The 14530-nt window shown below is 51.3% G+C and overlaps 1 protein-coding gene and 1 long non-coding RNA gene across 2 annotated transcripts in view; one reads left to right on the forward strand and one right to left on the reverse strand.

Annotated features, from left to right (window-relative positions):
- CFAP46 (cilia and flagella associated protein 46) overlaps nt 1-14530 on the reverse strand; it is a 128339-nt gene that overhangs the window by 31118 nt on the left and 82691 nt on the right. The window contains 7 exon segments of the mRNA NM_001190957.3: nt 353-532; nt 608-742; nt 3899-4087; nt 4848-5036; nt 11386-11521; nt 12603-12779; nt 13892-13998. Coding sequence (NP_001177886.3) covers nt 353-532; nt 608-742; nt 3899-4087; nt 4848-5036; nt 11386-11521; nt 12603-12779; nt 13892-13998 — 1113 coding nt within the window.
- On the forward strand, nt 11517-13947 carry LOC114670084 (uncharacterized). Its single transcript, XR_013398461.1, has 2 exons — nt 11517-11878; nt 12689-13947. It is a non-coding gene; the product is annotated as an uncharacterized LOC114670084 (long non-coding RNA).

The raw sequence follows: 14530 nt of genomic DNA on the forward strand, positions 1-14530 counted from the left end.
AGGAATGGGCTCCTCTGGGATGCTGGCTCCTCCTGGCACCTGGAGAGTTGCGTGAGGCCACGCTTGTTCCCTCTGTGGGACCTCTGTGAGGTCCGCACGGACAGGGCCCTGCTGGCCTGTGACTGCCGGGTCTCCAGGTCTGCCTGATGCAGGGGTTCGGGGATAAGTACACGAATGCATGTTCTCTCTGAGCCACAAGTTTACGTGGTCGGCAGGCTCCCACTGTTTGAGGACCCCGGCCTGTGGCCTGTTTCTCTAACGGCGTCCCCCCAAGGCGAGGGCCCCAGCTGAAGCCCAGGGTCCTCCCTCCTCTGTGAAGGCCTGGCTGGAGGTGCGTGGGGCAAAGACACACCTGAGACAGAGCCAGGAACTGGCAGGTAGTTGCGGGGTCCAGGGTGCCGACGCATTCCACCATCTCCAGGCTGGCGGCTGCTGCGACATCCAGGAGGCCACTGCCAAGGGCCACCTGTAGGCACTGCAGCAGCACCTCTGATGCCTGAGCCAGGTACTGCTGGGCCAGAACCATCCTCCCCTGTGGGGCACAAGGCTCGGGCTCAGGCCAGGCTCCGGGCAGAGGCCACACGAGGCTTGGGAGGGGCAGCCGCACCTTCAGGTCCTCGCCTCTCCTGCCATGCTCCTCTGGGGCCGCCCTGGAGGCCAGGGGGTCCCTGCTGGACTTTGTGGCACCCTCTTCCTCGACCTCCAGCTCCAGAGACTTGAGGCCGCTCAGCTTGGCGCCCACCTGTGAGACACACAGCAGGTTGGCTGGCACTTCTGCGTTCCTGCTTGGCCAGCGTGGGGAGGGCCCACCCAGGGAGGTTGGGATGGTCGGGCTCCTCAGCAGGGTCCCTGGGTGGCGGGCACTGCAGGCTGCAGCGTGGCCTCTCACTGTCCCAAACCCTCCACCCCTGAGTTGATGCAGGGTGGCCCTGTACTGCGAGCCTGGGCGAGGGGACGTTGCAGGCAGGGTGAGAACGCAGCCCCCCCAAGGAAGCCGGCCTGAGTCACATGGGCCTGGAATCCAACACATTCCCAGGGGACTCCCGTTACTGTCCTTTGGAAACACCTTTCCTGGAACCAGCCGGCACCGAGGCCGAGGCATCCACCGGCCCTCAGGGGCCCCCGGTCTGGCCAGGACACAAGCCCCAACCTGGGGATAGGAAGCCCAGGCAGCCGCTGAAGAACTGGGTTGAGAGGGAGCCCCCTGGGTTTTCAGGTCACGAGGTATCGCAGTGCCAAATCTGTGTATGCACCCATTGATTAGGCGTCAAAACAAAGAAAACATTGATAGAAATGGGGTGATGGAGAAGCCCCCGGTTCTAGTAGCTGCCCGAACGCAGGTGAAAACCAGCAAGCACGCCGGAGGCAGTGCAGCCGTGACCACCTGACCCGCACACGGCCTGGCCCCTTTCACATCGGAACACGCCGTTCAGGCATGTGCAGGACGTTCACCAAAACCGACCAGGCTGGGCCATGTGCAGCCACTGCAGAGTCCCCAGGACCAAGACCACTCAGGGTGTGTTTTCAACCACAACAACATTCAACTGGAAGTCAGTCGTGAAAACAGACCCGTGAGAAACACAGTCACCTTGAAATTAAACAAGATACAATCATCAAGTCAGTCAAAGAAGATATTGCAATGGAATTTATAAAATGGACTTAGAGAATGAAAATACTGAGGGAGGAGAAAAGGAAAAGTCAGTGAGGCTGACAGCCAAGGCTGGTCCTTCGAGAAACAGCCTGAAATGTCACCGCCACAGGCACAGAGGGCCGCTGGGCAAAACCAAACTGCAGCGCACCGGTGAGCAGGAGGGGCCCAGCAGAGAAGCCCCCGTTCTCCAGGTCGTCAGCTGGCTCCGGGAAATGTTTCCTCCCCTTTCCAGACATGAACACGGTGGGCTCCGAGGGAGCCTGCGTGAGTTGTGGGAGGGGTGGGGGCTTATCCAACGCACCCACAGCTGCACGAACAAGAGAGGCTGTGCTTTGTGCTCCCTGAAGACACGCCCGCAGCGGCACAGATAAGGAAGCCACAAGAACAGCAAAAGAGATGAGCACACTTTCTTATCAGAGCGTTCGGATTCAACTGTGAAAACGGCCCCCCACTGGCCGCTGCAGAGCTTTCTTCTTTCACTTACTAAACTTTTGCTGCAACCTCCCCGTGTCCACGCCCCTTAATTTTCTGGGTTCTGAGACAATGAACAACGAGCTCGGATAACACCTTAGACAATGTGACCAGCAACCCTAGACTGTGTCAATCCTACGTATCAAAATCTGGGAGACTAAAATGGGGGTTAGAGGAAAAATACAGCCTTGAATACAAGAAAAAAGCCAGAAAAACCTTGGTTTAAGCTTTGATTTCAAGAAGCTGGACAACAACATAAATCACATCTAAGGACAGCAAAAGGCAGGTACGTCCGGGCCTGGCCTGCATGGGGCGGGGGTCGCGGAAGACCCCTGTGTGCTCCACACGGGACTTGACGTCTGCTCTGCCCGGGCCCCTCCTCGCTGGGGAACCATCAGCAGCATTCACAGATGAGGACGCCAGTGCCCAGGCGGCCATGCCAACCCTCGCTTTGGTCCATGCCCAGCTGCTACCCGAGCCATCAGCAGCGTTCACGGATGAGGACGCCAGCGCCCAGGCGGCCATGCCAACCCTCGCTTCTGTATTTTTTTTTTTTTTGTATTTTTTTTTTGTATTTTTTAGTAGAGACGGGGTTTCACCGTGTTAGCCAGGATGGTCTCGATCTCCTGACCTCGTGATCCGCCCGTCTCGGCCTCCCAAAGTGCTGGGATTACAGGCTTAGCCACCGTGCCCAGCCAACCCTCGCTTCTGGTCCACGCCCAGCTGCTACCCGAGCACATCAATGGAGGCTGGTTGCACCGAGAGCCACAACTCCATCCATTCATTGAGGTACGTCAAGTCCTGTGCTCGGTCCTGAAGACGCAGGACAGACAGCATCTCAGGGCTGACCCAGGGCTGCACGGCACCTGGTGGGGGAATGGCCCTGGGCGTGCAGCCAGGCACACACAGCATGGTTGCTCTGGTCCCTGAGGGCGTCTTCCTGAGGAGCTGGTGTGTGGGGACAAGCCCAGGTTCTCCGCTGCGGCAGGTGCCTTCCAGGGGAGGAACTGGCATCTGCACAAGTGTTTAGGAAGGTGACTTGAGGCTTTCAGGGCTTACTGGGGCCGTCACCAGGGTCGTGAGGCAGTAGGTCACTCCCGCAGCTGACTCGGCCCTGCCGGGCAGCCTTGCAGCCTTCTGGAGAAGGGTGGGCCCTGGGCTGAGGGTGAAGAAGGTCCCAACTGCCCTTCTCAGAGCCACCTGGGCGCTGAGGCAGCAGCCTCCCTGGGCTGTAGGGGGTAGGGGATGGAGGGGAGCCAAGGCTGCCCAGGGCTGGCCCTGCTGTGCTCTGGCATGGGTGCCATGGTGCCCGGTGCTCAGGCCCACCCTAGGCTGCTCCTGCAGCTTCTGAGCTCCCCAGGTCCCTGCTCCAGGCCCGGCCAGAGCCGCTGCTGTGGGAGACACCAGTTGCATTGTTCCGTGCTCGCCAGTGCAGGGCTGGATTGGGGCAGGCTGTGTGCTGGGGTGGGCTGCATGCTGGTGCGGGTCGACCCACATGCCCGCCTGCCCTCCATGCCTGTCTGCCGTCCCTGCCTACTCCACAGACGCTGTGGTTCCCTCCCAGGTCTGTTCCGGAAGGCCTGTGTTTCACCAGCCCCATTTCTTCCCTCACACCTGCTTCCTACATTTTTCTCTCTTCCTGGGGCCATGCCCTTCTGCACGGAGGATGACACAATTCGTCTGCTATAATCAGGGGAGTCCTAAACACTTTGCTTGTGTTTTCAGGCAGGGGTGACAGGTGTCGGAGCGACTTGGGATAGAAGCAGGAGCACTTACCGAGGGGCCCTCCTCCCAGTAGCAGGCAGGGCGCACGGGGTCGGCTTGCACGGCCAGCAGGTGGAGGGCCCTCCCGGCCAGGCCCAGGAGCCGGGCGCGGATCTGCACACAGCCCACACTCAGCGGCTGCAGGCTCCCCAGCTGCGCCAGTGCCTCGTGTGCCAGAGTCCGCTTCAGCGTGAACCATTGCTTCGAAAAGACAGACACGTTACAGCTGCCACCCCAAGGGCGGCTGCCCCCTCTGCCCAGGGGACCCAGTGAGCCTGCCCCTGGTGTCCTCTGTGGGTGGGGACACTGGGAGCTCTGAGAAACACCGCCGCCCGCAGGGTGCTGCCCGCGCAGGGAGGGTCTCGGGGCTCTGGTGTGGGGTCACAGACGTCTGCTCATATAACCTTAATTCAGCGCTCACTGACAAATCAATTTTAGGCCCGTCTTTGGTTCATTTATACTTATGTAAATTAATTTGAGTCATATTTCATGACGCCTAAGAAAATGTAAAATGGAAGAATGTACATTTCCCTCAAAACATTCTACATATTCAGCTGTTTTGAGTATGTCGTCAGCTGGACTCCATTCAACCAAAACGGAGTCCACCTCTATTGACTCTTTAATCCACATATGAATTAATTGTTAATATGAATTAATTCGTCAAAGCCAATTCATGAGTCCGGAAGGGCAGCTGCGAGTCACGTAGGAAACGCCGCCGCAGTGGAACCTGCATTTTATGAGCCAATTCAGTCCCCTCAAAGGGCGAGACAACGTCCTTCTGCAAGGCCCGGGAGCTCCCCCTGCTGCAAGAGGTCCCCGCAGGGAGGGCGCTCAGACTCCCCCAGCCGATCCGCACCGCCAGGCGTGCGGTGATGGAGACGCCTCCTGCTGGAACGGGGCCCCTCAGCTGCACTGTGGCCTGGTGCTCCCCTCACAGGGAATCTGCGACCCCAGCAATTACCAGCCCGACGGAAGTGCAGTCACTGGTGTTCTGCAGATAGTCCGCCAGCAGCTTCTCCAGGGAGCCCTGCCTACTCTGCTGCCCGCGGGCCTCCTCCCAGATGAACTGGAGCATGTCCAGAGCCATCTCCACGAGGCTGAGCTTGAGGCGCGCCAGCTTCCTCATCAGCGGCGTGTTGACGTTCTGCAACTGAGGGGCCAGGCGTGCATCTGAAGCACGGAAGCTTCTGGTAAGCCTGACTCTACATCCCACGGCTTGGACGAGGCATAACTGACATAAGAAACTCTAAATAAACCGCACAGCTCTACAGTGAAAAACTGACACACTTGGATCACGAATACACCCGTGAAACCATCACCGCCCTCGAGATCATGCAGTAGCCCTCACCCCCAAATCTCTTCGTGCCCTGTCGTGTCCCTCCCGGTCACCTAGCTGCCTGCTGGCACCCTGCATTCATCTGCATTTTCCAGAGCTGTACCTACGCGGAAGCGCACAGCGTGCAGTCTTCTATCTGGTTCGTTTCCCTCAGCGAAGTCACCGTAAGATCCCCCACGCGGCTGCACGCATGCTGCGTCCCTCACAGCCGGTGTCAGTGCACCGTGCGGATGGGCCACACTCTGCTTATCTATTCAAATATTGTATTTCCAGTTCTGGGGCTACGACGAGTAAAGCTGCTGCGAACACCCATGTGCAATGAACACACGGGAGTGGAAAGGCTGGGTCCTGGGTAGGCCCGTGTGTAATTCTTAGGAAACAGCCGAACTGCCCTCTGCAGCAGCTGTGCCACTGGCGCTTAGGGCCCAGGTCTCTCCACACATCTGCTGTGGTTGGTCTTTTACATTGTAGCTGTTTTAATAGGTGGGTGGTGGTTTCTTAAGATGGTTACAATTTGCGTGTCCCTAGCTGGCTGATGACACTATCTTTGCATGTGCTTATTTACCATCCACATATTTGCTTTGGGGGAGTGTCTGTTAAAATATTTTGCTCATGTTTTATTGGGTTGTTGTTAACTTTTGAGAGTTCTTTATCCATTCTGGATACAATATCTTTATCAGACAGAGGATTTGTAAATGTTTCCTCCCTGTCCATGGCATCTTTTCCTTCTCTTCATACTGTCTTTTGAAGAGAGGTCCAAGCTATCACTTTATTACTTTATGGCTCATACTTTAGGTGTCATAAATAAGAAATCTTTGCCAAACCTGAGGTCACACATCTATTTTCCTATGTGTTCTTCTAGAAGCTTCATGGGTTTAGCCCTTATATTTAGGTCTACAATCTATTTGGAGTTAATTTTTACATATGGTGTGAGGCGTTAGGTAAAGTGGGCTGTTTTGGACGTGGATGATCCTTCCTTTGGTGAGCCGCCTTTGTGTCTTTGGTGAAGGTCACCTTCCTGTGCGTGTGGGGTCCCCGCCTGGATTCCGTTTTGTTCCGCATGTCGACTTTTACACGAGAGCCACACTGTCTGGATTCCCGCTCCTCTCTGTACTAGGCCTTAAAATCAGGCGGCGTCAGACCCTCCAATTTCGTTCTTCTTTTTCAAAGCTGTGTTGGCCATGGTAGGTCTTTTGTATTCTCATATGAGTTTTAAAGTCATTTTGTCATTTTCTCCAAAAAAAAGCCTGCAGTGATCTTGGTCAGGGGTATAGACGATTTAGGGCGAATCAAGAACTTAACAATACTAAGTCCTCTGATACGCAAACATGGTATGTTTCTTCACCTACTTAGGTATTCCCAGCTATTTCTCACTTCTATTTGTAGTTCTCAGAGTACAGGTCTTTACATTTTTGGGACAAATTTCATTTTTAAATGCCGTCATAAAATTGTTTTAAAATTTTTAATATCTGAGTGTTTCCAGCATGTAGAAATACACAACTGATATCTGCATACTGTTCTTATATCCTGCAACCTTACTAAACTCAGTATTAGTAGCTTTATTTTTCGGTGGATTGCATATGACTGTGTATACAGACAATTTTGTTGTATGTGAACAAAAACAGTTTCCTTCCTTCCTTTCCAATCTGGACGCTTTCAATTTCCTTTTTTCCTGCCTGACTGCATAGGCCGGAAGTCCCACGTCAACACGGAACACGGGTGAGGAGAGGGCACCTCCTCATCTTCGTCCTTATCGAAAGGGGCATCGGTCTTTCTCCCATAACTGTGACGTTACCTCTGGCTTTTTCACAGATGTCCTTTATCAGACTGAGGAAGTTTTCCTCTATTGTTTGCTAGGAGTGTTTACCAGGAATGGGTGTTGAATTTTGTCAAACGCTTTTCCTGCATCCACAAAGATGATCATATGGTTTTGTTAGTTTTGAAAATAAATGGTGAAGCAAGTTAATTTTTGAATGTTAAACTATTCTTGGGGTAACCTTGGCTTGGTTATGATGTATTATCCTTTTTAAATACTGTTGAATTCAATTTGCTAACATTTTGTTCACAAGGAATGCTGGTCAGTAGCTTTTTGTTGTTGTTAATATCTTTATCTTGTTTTGGTATCAAGGTAATATTTGCATCATAGAAAAACTGGGACGTATTCTCTCCTCAATTTTCTAGAACAATTTGTGTAGAACTGGTATTATTTTTTCTTAGATACTTGGCAGAATTCACTAGTCAAGCCATCTGGGCTTGACATTTTCTTTGTGAGAATGCTTTTAATTACAAATTAAAAATTTAAAATATATAGGGCTACTCAGGCTTTCTTTTTGAGTGGGCTTTGGTAGTTCATGCTTTCAAGGAATTTTTCCATTTCATCTAAGTTGGCAAATATATTAGCATAAAGTTGTTTGTAATATGATCCCCTTATTATCCTTTCAATATCTGTAGAATCCACGGAGAAATTGTGTCTCTCATTCCTGATATTGGCAATTTATGTCATCTTTTTTTTTCTGATCCGTCCGACTAGAAGTTTTTCAATTTACCGATCTTTTCAAAGAACTAGCTTTGGTTTCATTACTTTCCTCTTTTATTTTTCTGTTTTCTGTTTCACTGATTGATTGCCACTCTGATCTTTACTTTTTATTCCTCTGCTTATTTGGGAACTGAGTTTGCTCTCTTCATACTTTTGTAAGTTGCAGGCTGAAGTAATTGATTTGAATCTTTTCCCATTTCTCCTACAGGTGTTTAGTGCTGTAAATTTCTATCTCAGTGTTGCATTGGCAACATCTTAAACATTTTGATAGGTGTTTTTTTAATTCCCTTCAGTTCAAAATACTTTCTCCTTTGATTTCTTCTGTGGCCCACAGTTATTGCAACGTTTGCTATTTACTTTTCAAATCTTTGGCATTTCGCACATACATAGCTGTTTTTTTTGTTTTGTTTTTTGTTTTTTGGTTTTTTTTTTTTGAGACGGAGTCTCGCTCTGTCACCCAGGCTGGAGTGCGGTGGTGCAATCTCAGCTCACTGCAAGCTCCGCCTCCCGGGTTCACGCCATTCTCTTGCCTCAGCCTCCCGAGTAGCTAGGACTACAGGCACCCGCCACCACACCCGGCTAATTCTTTGTATTTTTTTTTTTAGTAGAGACGGGGTTTCACCGTGTTAGCCAGGATGGTCTCGATCTCCTGCCCTCGTGATCCGCCCGCCTTGGCCTCCCAAAGTGCTGGGATTACAGGCATGAGCCACCGCGCCTGGCCAGCTTTCTGTTTTTTTAAATTGAGGTGAAAGTCACATAGCATAAAATTAACCATTTAAAAATATACAACTCAGTGGCACTTACACATTCACAACATTGTGCCACCATCATCTCTAATTCCACAACATTTTCATCACTCCAAAAGGAAACCCCTCACCCATTAAAAAATCATCCCTCATCCTCCTTGCCCTGTTTTCTACGGATTTATCTATCTTTCTGTTTCTGATTTCTAATTTAGATTGTGGCACCAGTATACATTTTGTATAACTTACATCTTTTAAATTTATTGAGACTTGTTTTATGGTCCAAAATACGGTCCATCTTGAAACATGTTCATGTGCACACAAAGAGCATCTTATTCTCCTGTTGTTGGGTGAACGTTCTAGAAGTATCTTTAGGTCATAGTGGTTGGTAGTGTTGTTCAAATCTTCTAGTGATTTGCTGATTTTCTGGCTCTTTGTTCCATTAATACTGAGATAATGAAATCTGACTGCAAGTGTGGGGTTGTCTATTTCTCCATTGCAATTTTGTCAGTTTTTGCTTCATTGACTGCGAAACTCCGTTATTAGCTACAGAAATGTTTGCACTTCTAGCCTCTTGACTGGTTGCGCTGTTTGCACTATAAAATGAGTTTCTTTATCCTTGGTAATATTCTTTTTTCCAAAGTCGGCTTAGTTATTAATATAGCCACCACAGCTTTCTTTTCATTAGTGTTAGCTGGTATATTTTTTCCATTCTCCTTTTAACCTATTTATGTCTTAATATTTAAAGTGGCTTTCTTGTAGGTAACCCATAGTTGGGTTTTGCTTTTTTATATAATCTCACAAATTCTTTTAACTGAGGGCATTTTGATTATTTAAATTTTATGTAATTATTCCATGATTAGGTCTAAGGTTATCATCTTGCTGTTTATTTTCTGTTGGTCTCACCTGTCCTTTATTATTTTTCTTTTTTCTGCTTTCATGGGGGACAAATGAATACTTGTTATGATTTCCATGTATCTCCTTTCTTGGCTCATGCAGCACACATCTGTATTCTGGGACTTCTGTGGCTGTTGTGGTGTGTAGAGAGTATGATGCCACTTCACGCACAGTGTAGAAACCTCGCATCTGTTACTGACCTCCCAATCTTTATGCCATTGTTGTCATACATTTCATTTTTACGTGTTATAGGCCCCATGCTACGTTGTTATTGTTGTTTAAGCAGCCAATTATCTTGCAGAGTGATTTTTAGAATAAGAAAGATTGGACACACTTTCCCCTGCAGTTTACGCGTTTGAGGCTCTCCACGCACCTGTGTGGATCCACACTTCAGTGGGCATGGCTTCCTTCCGCCTGCGGGACTGACTCCAAGAGCTCCTGCAGCCCCTGAGGACGCCTTCCTTCGGCTCTCGAGTGTTTGCAGAAACATCTTTCTCTCACCTTCGTTAAGAATCGTATTTTCTGGGTATAGAATTCCAGGTCGGCAGTGTTTCCTCTTGGCCTTCACAGAGGTCCCTGCGCTGGGCTCTCAGCTACACCGCTTCTGTGGGAAGCTGCGCCATTCACCTCTGTCACTCTGCACGCAACGTGCAGTGCTCTCTCTGACGCTCAGATCTCTTATCACTGGTGTCAAACCATCTGGTTACGGCTCTGACACAGTTTCATTCCTCTTCATAGTTCTTGTGCGTGGGATTCATTCAGCTTCTTGGATCTGTGGGTTTGTATTTATTTTTATCAAATTTGGAAAATGTTCAGTCATTAGTTAGTCAAATTATTCTACTTTCTCCTCTTCTCCCAGGATTCCAATTACACCTATATTCGTGCACTTAAAACTGTGTGACTTTAATTTTTGTTCTCTTTAATTTCATTTTCTCTTCATTTTTAAAAGTTTCTGTTGCTATGTCTTTAAGTTCTCCAATGTTTTCTCCTGCCATCGTTGTCATTCACTCCACCTGGTGCCTTCCTCATCTCCCGTGTCGTGGTTTTCACCCTGAAAGTTTGGGTTTTGTCTTCCTTTTATATCTTCACCATTTCTACTTAACTTTCTGAACATATAGAATACAGTGATAACTTGTCTTCCAATTATAATATCTGTGCCCACTGATCAATTTGCTTTTGATTGATCAATTATTCTCCCTATTTTCCTGCTTTTCTATACAGCAATATTTTATTGGTTGCCAGACATTTGGGCTTTGTTTTCCTTTGGGGTCTGGTGGCCATTTCTGCATTTCTGTATGTGTTCTTCAGGCTTGGGCTCTGTTCCAGGACAGTTGTCTTCTCAGAGGAAATAGTTGGGTCCTTTCAGGTCTGCTTTCTAGGGTCTCTCATGCAGGTCTGGAGTGGGGCTCACCAGGCCTAAGGACCCCTGACTGAGGCAAGGCCCTGTGTCTGCTTTGCCCGACACCCCAGGGATCATGGGGGTTTCCAATCTGGCTGGTGAAGCAGGTGCTGTTCCCGCCCTAGAACGCTTTTGGGTGGTTCTTCCCCAGCACGGGGCAGCTTCCTCTCAAGAGTGTGCTCATCAGGCCTGGGCAGGACACTCCGGGGCCTCTCCCGAAGGTCTTGGGGTTTTCTCTCTGTGCAGCCCTCCCCTGCCCTCCCCTCCCCGGGGCTCTGTCCCATGAGTGGCAGTGCCTGGCTCTCCACAGGCTCTCGGCTCCATCCTGTGACTCAGGTCACCAGCAGAATCCACCGGAGCCACCGCGGTGAGCTTGGACCTTAGCTCGGGGACCACTGCCTGTCATTGCTGATGTCTAGTGTTCTGAAAGTCCTCGTTTCATACAGTTTGTGTTTTCGTTGTTTCTGGTCCCTGTTACTCCATTTCAGCTAGCAGCAGAAGTCAGCTGGCTTGTAAGGTAAGTTACAGTGGGGTTTATATCCCGGTGGGAGTGACCCAGTGTACACAGGAACCAGGACACTTGCTTACGTCTTGAAGTGACAGTAGGCCCTGGACACTGAGGAGCCTCCCTTCCTCCTCAACCACGGCGCCCTGGGCCAGGCCATATGCTTCCAAGTAATACGCAGTTTTTTGTTCTTCATCTTCCTCGTTCTGGGCACGTAACCTTTATAAGACATAAGAATGGAATTTGGAACAAAAAATGTTAAAACATTATGTTATTATTACTAAATGTTTAATATGTCATTTTCTATCATTATACTATATATCTTATTAGTGCTTAAAATGATGTTTTAAAATAGCTAACATGTAAAGACATTCTCGATATGTCTTAGAGGTTTAAGAAGCTGGAATAATGCAGTATGTACAGCGTATTATGGTTATGAAATTTAAATCTGCACTTGAAGGAGATTTGCAGAAGCAATTCTACAGCATCAGCTTTACCCAGCAGGCTAGGTTTGATCGGCTAACTCAGCTTCCGCAAGGACAGCGTACGGCATCCACAGTGACAGACACGGCTCAGGTCAGACCTTGTGGTGGGTTACACCTTTCCCCACACAGGCTTCTGCACACCTGCACTGGGCCCGCCGTGTCGAGACGCTTGCGTGTGGACAAGTGGGGGCAGCCCCAGGTTCGGGGCAGGGCAGTGGACGGGGCCAGGGAGGCTTTGCCAGGGCAGGGGTGGCTGGCAGCTGCTGTGGTGGGGACAGCTGGCATCAGGACTGTGTGGGCCCTGCCCTTGGGGGGAGCAGCCCCTGAGATGCCACCTGGGGCCAGGCTACAGAGCCATGCAGAGCGGGGCCGTCTCCTTAGGTCAGGGCCCTGCAAGCAGCTCAGGGCTGTGCTTGGGATGTGTGCGTGTGACCTGGGCCTGGGCACGTGTGTGCAACGCGTGTGTGCCTGTGGCTGGTGGGGGTGGGTGGTGCTGTATGTCTGTGCATGTCTGCCAAGGGCTGGAGGTGCAAGGCCCAATGTGGGTGCCCTCGAGGGAGGTGTGGGCAGCCACAGGGCTGGGGCCAGGAAGAGGCCCTGTCAGGGGCAACGGGGCTTCCCGGACGGGGAAGGCTGGACATGTGATCAGAACATGTGGGGGAGGCGGCAGCCGGGAGCTTCCCAGGGGAGGGGCCTGTGGACCCCAAGGGGGTGCAGCTGGGGTGAGCCAGGCCCAGAGGGCAGGATGGCACTGGGTGTGCTGCGCGTGGGAGAAGCAGTGACTCCCGTGCAGGGGGGCGCAGAGGCAGCCTTACCTCTTGATCTTCGCTCGCTCTAGTTTTACATCAACACAATTCTCTTTGTAGCCACAGTCGATAAACTTTCTCTCAATTTCCAACAGGCTATCGTCCATGTCTTTCAGCAGCAGCGAGCACTCGGTGGCTTCAGTGACCGCCGACTGCTGCGCAACCCTGACCCGCAGGCTCAGGCACCTGACGGAGGGACAGTTTGGGGCCTGGAGTCAGAAGCCCCAGGGCCGCGTCAGGACTTGCGGCTGGGCTGCTGCTGTTCTCCCCGGTGTTCATCCAGGGATGCTCGAAGAAACGCTTTTGGAGCGTTTCTTGAAAATCAACATCATATGGGCCTCATTCTGTGATCGCATGTGATAAAATCAGCCCCACCCCAGGCACTGCATCCAGATGGAAATTCAAAAACCCTCTCCTACTTGACTCACTAGTGGAACAGAACCCACGCTGAAGCGCTGGGCGGTTCACACGCTGCTGCTGCGGGGCCCAGGGCAAGGCCGGGAGGGAGGCGGAGAGCACAGGAGCCAGGCTGCGGCCCGGAGCAGCCACAGCAGGGCCCCGGGCTGCCCTCGCGCAGATGCAGAGAGCTCCACAAAGACGAAGCAGAACACAAGGAAAGCCCGAGTCAGACAGAAATCCGTGTTGCTGGGGTCTGTAAACCAAAGCCAGCTCCTTAAAAGGTCCACTGTGTTGGAGCCTGTGATTCTGATTTAGAAGAGATGGCGTCGCCAGCCTGGCTAACACGGTGAAACCACATCTCTACTAAAAATACAAAAATTAGCCGGGCGTGTTGGCACGTGCCTGTAATCCCAGCAACCCGGGAGGCTGAGGCAGGAGAATTGCTTGAACCAGGGAGTTGGAAGTTGCAGTGAGCTGAGATTGCACCACTGTGCTCCAGCCTGGGCGACAGAGAGACGGCGCCGATAAACGGCAATGAGGGAGGCGTGCCTGCGGCAAGGGCTTTGTGAAAGCTGTAAGAACACATGCCCTACAAATTCACACGGACACACCACAAACTTAGAGGAAAAGGGTTCCTAGGCCCTTCCCAAGGCCCTGGAGTTGCCTTTCGAAGCCAGACAGGACACGTGGATGCAAGGCCCACTTCTCAGAGAAAGCCTGAAGCAAGCTCAGGAAACTTCTGGAGCTTTCTGGAGCTGTGCGGAAAGCTGTGGATATGAGGCCCCATGACATGGGCCTCTGAACTTGCACAGGCTGGACGTATGGCACAAAAATCGCAGATGGAAAAGAGGAAACCACAGCTTTCACGCTAACGAACAGTGTTTCTTACAAGGAGTTACCTGGCTTCTAGATCTGTGATCATGAATTCCAATAAAGGCAGTCGGTTTGGTCTTTCTTTCTTGAGGATCTTGAAGGCATTGATGAGCTTCTGAAATATGTGACACACCTGAGGATAGGCGGGGGTGGATACGGGTGTACCTGAGGACAGGCGGGGGTGGATATGGGTGTGTCTGAGGACAGGCAGGCATGGATACAGGCCTGAGGACAGGCAAGCTACAGGCCTGAGGACAGGCGTGGGTGGATATGGGTGTGTCTGAGGACAGGCAGGCATGGATACAGGCCTGAGGACAGGCAAGCTACAGGCCTGAGGACAGGCGGGGGTGGATATGGGTGTGTCTGAGGAGAGGCAGGCATGGATACAGGCCTGAGGACAGGCAAGCTACAGGCCTGAGGACAGGCGGGGGTGGATATGGGTGTGTCTGAGGACAGGCAGGCATGGATACAGGTCTGAGGACAGGCAGGCATGAATACAGGTCTGAGGACAGGCAGGCGGGGACAGATACAGGCCTGAGGACGGGTGGGTGGGGACAGATACAGTCCTGAGGACGGGTGGGGGTGGATACGGGTGTGTCTGAGGACAGGCAGGCATGGATACAGGCCTGAGGACAGGCAGGCGGGGACAGATACAGTCCTGAGGA

This window comes from Macaca mulatta, chromosome 9, assembly GCF_049350105.2.
Source record: "Macaca mulatta isolate MMU2019108-1 chromosome 9, T2T-MMU8v2.0, whole genome shotgun sequence".
In the NCBI taxonomy this organism is placed as follows: Eukaryota; Metazoa; Chordata; class Mammalia; order Primates; family Cercopithecidae; genus Macaca; species Macaca mulatta.